Source organism: Beta vulgaris, chromosome 8 (genome assembly GCF_026745355.1).
Source record: "Beta vulgaris subsp. vulgaris cultivar EL10 chromosome 8, EL10.2, whole genome shotgun sequence".
In the NCBI taxonomy this organism is placed as follows: Eukaryota; Viridiplantae; Streptophyta; class Magnoliopsida; order Caryophyllales; family Amaranthaceae; genus Beta; species Beta vulgaris.
The window spans coordinates 54,056,757-54,066,068 of NC_079209.1; the positions used below are offsets into that span (position 1 = coordinate 54,056,757).

Consider the following 9,312-nt stretch of genomic DNA (forward strand, 5'->3'; position numbering starts at 1 on the left):
ATCTTCTTCTTCTCTTTCCTCTCAAGAACTGACTTATTGATCATGTTGATTACTTCTTCTATCTTTTGCTTTTCACACAATTCTGAATGTTCATCATCAGAAGCAAGATGAACATACTAACACTAACTAATTTTCAAAGCTGAAATAGTAATTCTATAAGTTGAAAAACTAATTTTCAAAACTGAAACAGTATTAACATTAACTGAAACACGAATCGTAATAACTGAAACTCTAATCCTAATAATAAAAAACCTGATGCTATCAACTGAAACTCTAATCCTAATAACTGAAAACCTGATGCTATCAACTGAAACTCCAACCCTATTGGATGTATTTCAATCCTATTAGCATCAGGTGATAAAAATCTGATGCATCCACTTTGTTTTTTTTTCATTTTGTCTGATATTTAACTGATTTCTTCCCTGAATCAGACCCACTATTAAAAATACAAAAGATAAACTATAACCAGCAATAACAAAACTAACTGAAAAGAAAAATTCGACTAAATGAAAGAAAAATAAAACCAACTGAAAACATTCAACTCAAACAATAAACAAAAGAAATGAAAGAAACACCACCACCACCACAACCTATGTCGCCATCGTCCTCTAATATTTAGAAAATTGTCAGTGTCTTGGTCTTGTTTGAGTCTCTAGTTGTGTGGATTCTTCTTCTGACTTTGATCTCTTCCGGTGTAGAAGCCGAATGGACCGAAACAACAACAACAACAACATCTCAGATGTCGGTCATCATCAAATACAAGTTACCATAGCATCATTGATGATCATCATCGATCATTATCAAATTGTTATTGTCGCTAAAAAAATCGAGGAGAAATGGAGATATAAATCAGATGGTTATCATCAGATCATCCATCATCATCCTCTTGTTCTCCAATACTATGATTAGCATCATCTTACAGTACCCAAACATCAAAGCCCAACCCCACAATTCGAACGAAGATTTGCGGTGGAAGACGTCGGAGTCGGTAGGGAGCAGGCTAAGAAGAGGATGTTGGAGTGGCAAGCGGTTTGTAGGAGTGAGAGGAGTGGTCGTGAGTTGCTGCCATTGTTGATTAGTTTCTTTCTTTTAAGCTCTGGTCTGACCAAATGTATTGTGTCAGACTGTCTGACACAATACTTTCACAAAAGTAAAATATGATCAAAATAAATTCAAATTTGGAATACAAAATAAAAAGAAAATTTTTATCAGAAACAACCATTTAAATACAAGTCTTTGCAAGATATTAAATAACCTTTTTTAAGATCTGACAAAACAAGACCTTTCTAAAAAAAATTATTTTCGAGGAACAAACTTGACCCATTTTCTGGCATTGACCAAGTATTTTTCGGCGTTGACTCATTAAAACAAACATGAGCACGACATATGACTCGCATCTCTTATGTTTCAACCCCGTTTTTCGACATTGACTTCATAAGTATATGTTGGGATAATGGAAGGAAAATGAGGTTAAAACATAAGAGTTACGATTCAAGTTTCTTGTACCTTTTGGATTCAATGAGTCAACGCTAGAAAATACTTGGTCAACCCTCTAAAAAGGGTCAAATTTGTTTCTAGTGAAAAAAATATTTTAGGTCTTTTTTTTACCAAATTTTATTTAAAAGGTTGTTTTTGACAAAATTTTCAAATAAAAATGATCTCATGTTTGGTAAACTTTTAATATAATCTTAAGTTGTAAAAAAGCAAGACTTTTTCTATAGGTATGAGAGTGTGAAACTTGCAATTGATCTTAAGATTTTTGTTATTAAATATGATACTACAAAAAATCCCGTAAGACAAGTCAAATTTTTGCCGTTGATACCATGGGGGCGAACGTCCTGTCCGGACGTTCGCGAAGTAAAAAAAAAATCTTCGCTAGCTTCGCGAAGGTGGTGGTGGTTGTGTGCGACGACGCAAAGGTGGTGGTGGCTGTGTGTGACGACGTGAAGTGGAGGTGAGGGTGGTGGAGTGAGGTAGGTGGGTGGGTGGTGGTGGTATGCATATAGTGTTGAAGAAGGAGAAAGAGAGGTAATTTCAATGGAGGTGAGGGTGGTGGAGTGAGGTAGGTGGGTGGTGGCAGCAGCCAGGAGGTGAGTGGTGGTGGTGGTAGTTTGGCATGAGGGGGATGGTGGTGGTGATTTAAGAATAAAAAAGAGAAAGGTTATAAATGTAATTTCAATTTTTTGGGGCGATTTTAAGTAATTGTGGGGAAATATATAGAGGTTCAGCACAAGTCCTCTCACTTTTTGATTAGCTTATTATTTGACGTTTCTTTTCTGTTTTTTAAAAATAGGGTCAGGGTCAGGGTCGAACCGGGGCAGTCTAGCCCTTGACCCGACCCCGACAATTGAACAGGTCTACAACATTTCTTCAATTCTTCGATATTAATCCAACCTTTTGATTATTATTTGACAATTCAACATTAGGTACATCAAAACTCATTATAACATTTTAGAGACTTAGAACTTACCATTTTTGAAGTTAAAGTATTAAAACTTTTAGGGTTGTCTTGTATAATTTAGGGCCCTGTGCTAAATAAAATTATAAGGATTAAAAATTTTAGTGAATAGGAAGAGACGAAAGAGCAATTGATGAGTTTTTCTTTTGGAAAATAGGAAGAGACTATGCAAAACACTAGGTAAAAATTAACCTATTTGAACCTGCATCAGAAAGTACACTTGATAAATTGGAAAGTAATAAACTGTAATTACAATTAGTTTTTTTATTTACTTTGAGTGAACAACTAATAAAATTGTGCCCCCATATTTTGAAGATCTTGTGCAATTAGCCATCCTGTATATTGCCTTAGCCACCCCTGAATACTTTTATATACTCTAAAGTGGAAAATCTCAAAGAGAGATTGGTTAAGTCACAATAATAATTGAATATATGTGTACATATATATGGAGTTTTTCATCTCAAAGACAAAATTTAACTATATTTAAGGAATATATGAGTTGAATTGACGAACTTAGATGCACTTTAATCAGGGAAAGGAAGGGGATGTTGGTCGATCAAGTCGAACAACTCATCCCCGATTCCAAACCCAAGCATTCGAGCCATGTCACCGGTCTTCAATCTAGCCTTTGGAGTAGGGATTCCTTGTTGCTTTAACCAAGAGTATATTATGAAGACTTTCTTCATGATGAACAACTCAAGTTTTTCTCCCTTCTCATCTATTGCCAAAATTGGGGATGAAGTCACGAGTTAGCTGCAAGAAGGGTCGAATAGCATAGGCACCTCAACTATCGGTTATGCTTCAAAGAAATTGAAGCCCTTTTAGTTAAATGATACAAGTATATACTTCAATTTGCAATGTGAGAGCGTCGCATGATGTCCCTCTTGGGATTTAGAAATAAGTGCTAACTAGATTGTGCAATAAATAACAATAATTAAGAAGCAACATGAGAAACAACAATCAAGTAATGCAAAGAGGAAAGAAAATAAGAAAGAACACACCAAAATTAACGTGAAAATCCGAGCTCCGGGAGAAAAACCCACAAACTTGCACTATGGAATCAATGGAGAATCAATGGTGAACATACAGTCTCTCACAAACTCACTCTGTCTCCTTAAACCCTAGAAAAGATTAGGTTTCAAGTTTGAACTTTATACCTTCTAGGACTAAAAGCAATCCAAGGGTCACAATTAAAACTTAATTGCAAAAAATCACGTGCAGACTAGGTTGCTCGGGCGGGCCCGAAGAATGGCCCGCTCGGGCCCAAGCACTCGCCCGGACCCAAAAGTCGCCTGCCCGGGCGAAAGTGCCCTACCACAATCTACCCAAAGAGGCAGTCCAAGACCTCCCCCCCGAGCCAGGCCTAGCCCGCCTGGGTTGAGCAGCAGCTCGCTAGGTGCAGGGTCCAGCCCAATATTCTGCCTTGGAGGCAGAAACTCAGCTCGAGCTAGTGCCACCCGAGCTTCAAGTCCCCCGCCCGGGCTACTGGGGGATGGGCTCTTCCTCGCTTGGGCTTGCTTCACCATTTCCAACTACCCAACAGTTCCTAATGCTCCAATTTGCATATTCTTTATTTATTGCACCTACATGTTCTTTTTATGACATTTGCGTGTAAATAATTATCACGATATTATATTTGTCCCTCATAAGTCACAAGACAAAAAACATATATCACTTGCAGAGGTTTGGGGAATCGCTCGACCCACATAATAGGTAAAAGAGGTCACAAACTCAACCTATATTATTCCCTTAATTATATTGCTTCATTTATATATCGGCCTTGTGTGGTAATTGGCGGTTGGCTGTTTTGTGTGGCTGATTTGACTGGCTGTTTGTATTGGCTATTTGTGTTGGCCGTTTGACTATTTTTATTTTATAAACATGTTTGGTAAAATTGTATTTGACTGTTGACTGCTAAACTATAAAATAACCATTATGGGCATTGATTTTTTTCGTCCAACTTATGCCATAAGGGTATGTTTGTAATTTTATTATTAAAAAGCCAACAGCCAAGGAAGAAAAGCTACTTGAAGTAACTTTTGGCTTTTGGTTGAAAAGCCGGCTTAAAAGCCAACAAAAAAGTCACAATCCAAACATGATTTTTGGCTGTTTGACCAAACTAAAAAGCTAAAAGCCAAAAGCCAAGCAAAAAGCCATTTACCAAACACCCCATCATCTTAATAGATCCTTTATTTGTTAGACATGTACAACATGCCAAACATATAATATGAGCTGTAGATTATTACATGTAGGACCAAGGTAGGTTCACAAGTTACCTGGTGAGGAACAAGCATGGCAGCATAACGAGCAAGTTCTCCAGCACGCCAGTCCAGCAAAACGGGAAGCCAGGGATACATAGCATCAAGCCTCACAAACCATAGTCTTACATCAGGTAATTCAGAAAGTTCACGATGGTCATACGGGTCCTCTCTTTTGTAATTGATTGTGAATCCAATGCTACGTTCCATATACTCCTCCAGATCAACTAAAATTATACAAGCATGCTAGTTACTACTAATAGTTAGTGTTGGTAACTAATTACAAATTTATACTTCTTTCGTTTCAATTTAGTTATGACACTTTTAAAATCATGGACTCCTAAACAATTTTTGGAGAGGAGAGAGATAGAGAAAGAAAATAAAAAGGTTCCATGTGATAGGAGAAAGATAGAGAGAAGTTATTACCCAAAATGAAAGTGTCACAACTAAATTGAAACTTCCTAGACTAGAAAGTGTCACAACTAAATTGAAAGAGAGGAAGTCGTACTGTTTGAGCAGTGTGACTTCAATTTAAGATTTAACTCTTCCTATTACCAGACATAAGACATCTCCGAAAACACCTACTATTACAATCATGTACATTGGAAATTATGTAATGCTTTTTGGTACTTCGTTAAATTATGAGATCTACACTGATACTAAAATACCTTAACAAATTATTAGAAATAAGCGGTCTAATCTTAACATAAAATTAAACAAACGCAAGACTGAATTTTTCTAACAAACTCATTTCATATCACTCTATCTCAACACTATCCTAGTCATCCCTTCTCTTCTCCTTCCTTTTTCTCTTGATTATCGAACTACAATAGATAATTTCAAAACTCAACTCGGTGGTTTTACTAAACGGATTAAACTAGTCACTGAATTGATTAAAGAATGTCATCAATAAATAGATTAAACTGGTCACGAAATAGATTAACCTGGTCCGTAGATAGATTAAACTAGTCATTATATTAAAAAAAAGTGGCATGTTGTCCTCTTAATATTGGACTTGAGCCATGCCTAATTTTAAATTAAAATTAGACGATCTCTTACAAAACCAAGTGAAATACCTTTTACTAGTACTTTTTCCATTATTAGTAGTTGGTGTATTAGCGGATAATGGAAAATAGTCACTTGCACGCACAAGTCACAACCCGCAAGTCACAACCCGCCCGAACTTATTTACACTTGAAAGGTCCTTTATCTAAACTTATTATTTGAACAAAACTAATTGTTTATTCTTATTGGTAACTCTAATCTAAACTTATCCTAGCTCATATTAGAAAGAATAGATTATCTTAAACCATTCATACAATAATTTTGCTGGGAATTAGAATTTAGTAATTACCCAAGGAAAATGAAGAAATGGCAGTGGCAGATTGGAAAGGGGATAAATCAAGACATCGAATGGCATCATTGTTTATGACAACCTCAAATCGCCCTTCTTTTGGGGGTAATGGCTCCGGAGCTTTAGTTGAACCTGAGAACGTACCATATTTTGTTTTAGAGAAACACAAAAAAACCAACTTAACAAGTAACTATATTAACTAATAGTATATCTAAATAGTCTAATTAAGTGGATGTCATCCAGCTTAGTTGATAAAATCTTGTACAGATCGAATCCCTTCTACATTACTGTGCTTAGTCGCTCATTATACAAAAATAAAGTAGTCTAAAATTAATGATTGATATGAACAAATTAAGAACTAATAAAAAGCTTACCTTGGAGGTCATTATCATCATCAAGGAGGGAGAGGTCATAGTTGCCTTGTGGATTAAATGCAACTTTGGGTGTAAATTGGTGTTGTGTGCTTTTTCTATCGTTGGGAAAGTTGGAGATAAATTTAGAAGGGGAACAAAACGGGGAAGTGGTGGATATGCATAGTAATTTGCAGCAAGAATTAAGGTTTGATGAAGGAGTTTGTTTAATAATAATGGAAGATGAAGATGGAGGCAGGGGACTTGTGGGGGTTGTGGTGGCAACCATGAGTTCCCTCCTTCCTTTGGCGCCTACAAAATGGTTGGTCCATTGCTTTTACTTTATCCTCTTTCCTTGCGCTTCTTTTTTTGTCCATTTTTTAGATAGGACGGGTAAACAAGTCGGGTTTAATTTGGTTGGGTTTGTGTTCAGGACGATAATAAATTAAATGGGTCAAATGACCCTCAACCCAAAACCTAATCCATTTAATAAATAAGTTGAAAAACTCAATTGTGACCCCACCTATTTAATAAATGGGTTGCCTGTATAACCCGGTTAACCATTTACAATAATTATATTCTTAAAAAGCTAAAAGTGAAAGTTCATTATTGAAATTATGCATGTTTAATGTTTCTTAGAATTGTTATGACTTATGACCCATTTTAGTGATATGTTACGATTTTTTTTTACCAAATTTTAGATTCATCAATATTTTTTTTTCGAGAATTTTCTGTATGTATAAGTTAGGGGTAGGTACGTTCTCTTCACCCGAATAATCCTAAATTGAATTTATTGGACCTAATTCAACTTATTGGACCTGATTGAACCTAATTGGAACTCATTGGACCTAATTGAAACTTATTGACCAGATTGGAACTTATTAGACCTGATTGAAACTTATTAGCCCTTATTGGACCTGATTGGAACTTATTTGACCTTATTTAACAAAAAAATTATGATTAATAACATAAATATTACCCCTATCATAAATATTATACCTCAAAATTTATTATAACATAATAATCATTAAAATTTATCCTTCAAAAAAATAGTAATTATTAATTATCTCTTATTATTAACATTTTAACAAAAACTATATATATGCTTGCCTATACACAACTTTCACCACTAATATATCTAATAGTGATGCTTTTATTTCATAAAGCACTAGTAGGAAATCAATTGCAAAATATTATAATTATGATGATTATTATTGTAAACCTTATTTGATAATGATTATAATATTTTTTAATAATAACATAATCAGCTAATAGTAATATGACTAATAAAATAATAGATAATAATGCAAATATAATACTATATAATCATAGTGGTACTTTAATTAAATTTTTTAACAATAACATAATCAACTAGTAATAATATGAATAATAAAATAATAAACAATATTACAAATATAATACTATATAATAATCATAGTGGTACTTTAATTTAAATTTATTGATCATTTACTATTTGGATTTTATTGGAACTTATTGGACTTAATTAGACCTGATTGAACTTGATTGGAACTTATTTCGCCTAATTGAAACTTATTGGACCTGATTGGAGCTTATTGCCCTTAGTGGACCTGATTGAAACTTATATGAACTGAACTGATTGGATCTAAAACTTAATTTATTAAGGTAAAGGAGAACACACCCTTAATAAGGTCAAAACAAGTCAATTTTCGGATCCGACATGTCAACCTGAACCTAACCCGTGTAACTGAATGGGTTAATCGTGTCAACCCATTTACTTAAATGCGTCAATTATCCTAATCTTAACCCACTTATTTCGGGCTAGTTTCAGGTCTTGTTTTCATGTTGGGTCAACTTTTGCTTGCATTAGCACCAGACAAAGCATAACATAAACCTGATATTATGTGTGTCTAGCCATAGGTCATGCCCGAGCTCCAATAATTGAACACAAGTCACAATACCACACGAGAGGCAAAAACATCAACCCTCTAAAATGTACCATAAAATCACCACTAATCTAAGTTGAGAAATGGCACGATAGGTCCGTGGATCATGTGGAGTCATGCATGGGCCTTACTTCAGTGCCTCTTAGAGGTATAAGGTAAGTGAAAGTCCAATAGAAACTCTCAAACTAGGAGTATATTTATCATACATCTAGGTAACACCTAAGACTATTCTTTTGCTCATTTGAGATTCTCTATTTTGAGTATATTTTGCTTATTTAGAAGATTTCAAATGAACAACGAGCAAGATATAACATTGATTGTACCATACTTAGGGAGTTAGGGGTTGGGGGGAGGGGTGGTTGAGGCTTGTTGGACCTCTGGTTGAGTGACCCTGTGCGAGGCAGCACAAACTAAATTCATCTGACCACATAGTTCCCGAAAAGGCCCCAAGAAAGAAAAAAAACTTAGGGAGATCTGTCATAATCAGGTTTTCCAACCAATCTACGCCTATTCGAAATCAACCAACCCATTTCTACCCGAGCATATCATAATTCATTTCAATCTGTTACCGACCCAAACTTAATCCGAAGTCAGTTAGCTTAGAATACCAAAATCCGAACCCAAGCTACATCTGAACTAAAGTCAATGCGAACCTAAGTCGAAAAACCCATTTAGACCCAACACGTAACCCGACCCATGTCAACCCAGCCCATAATGAACATGATACTCATAACTTTAGTTCATGTTCTTAAAAATACTTTTATATAAGATATTAAAAAATTGTTATTAATAAAATCTATGGACATATTTGATAATATGATTCATTTATGTATTTCTCGCGTTGTCGCATACACAGATATACATGTGCCTTCCCGAACTTCTATCAATATCGGTAATGATTAGAAACGAACAGACTCAAACATATAATGGACCATTCCAACTCTCAAACATATAATGGACCATTTCA

General features: G+C 35.1%; 1 protein-coding gene across 4 annotated transcripts; it reads right to left on the reverse strand.

Moving 5' to 3' along the window:
• Window positions 1–3,180: 3,180 nt before the first annotated feature.
• On the reverse strand, window positions 3,181–6,753 carry LOC104901846 (hypothetical protein). Of its 4 annotated transcripts, none has more exons than XM_057391271.1 (4): window positions 6,445–6,753; window positions 6,071–6,202; window positions 4,735–4,943; window positions 3,181–3,245 (listed from the first exon to the last, which is right to left on the reverse strand). In XM_057391271.1, the coding sequence occupies exons 1-4, from the start codon at window positions 6,707–6,709 to the stop codon at window positions 3,201–3,203; spliced, it is 651 nt and encodes a 216-aa protein (XP_057247254.1). In that variant the 5' UTR covers window positions 6,710–6,753; the 3' UTR covers window positions 3,181–3,200. The 4 variants fall into 4 exon arrangements, with proteins under 4 accessions (XP_057247254.1, XP_057247255.1, XP_057247257.1 ...); XM_057391272.1 differs by having other exon boundaries at window positions 3,231–3,257; window positions 6,445–6,752; XM_057391274.1 differs by lacking the exon at window positions 3,181–3,245 and adding an exon at window positions 4,018–4,041 and having other exon boundaries at window positions 6,445–6,752.
• Window positions 6,754–9,312: the final 2,559 nt, after the last annotated feature.

Coding starts and splice junctions, on each gene's coding strand:
- LOC104901846 (XM_057391271.1), bottom strand. CDS start 6,709: ATGGTTGCCACCACAACCCCCACAAGTCCCCTGCCTCCATCTTCATCT. Junction 4,944..6,070: donor CATTTCTTCATTTTCCTTGG/GTAATTACTAAA, acceptor GTATAATTTTAG/TTGATCTGGAGGAGTATATG. Junction 3,246..4,734: donor CCATGCTTGTTCCTCACCAG/GTAACTTGTGAA, acceptor CATAACCGATAG/TTGAGGTGCCTATGCTATTC.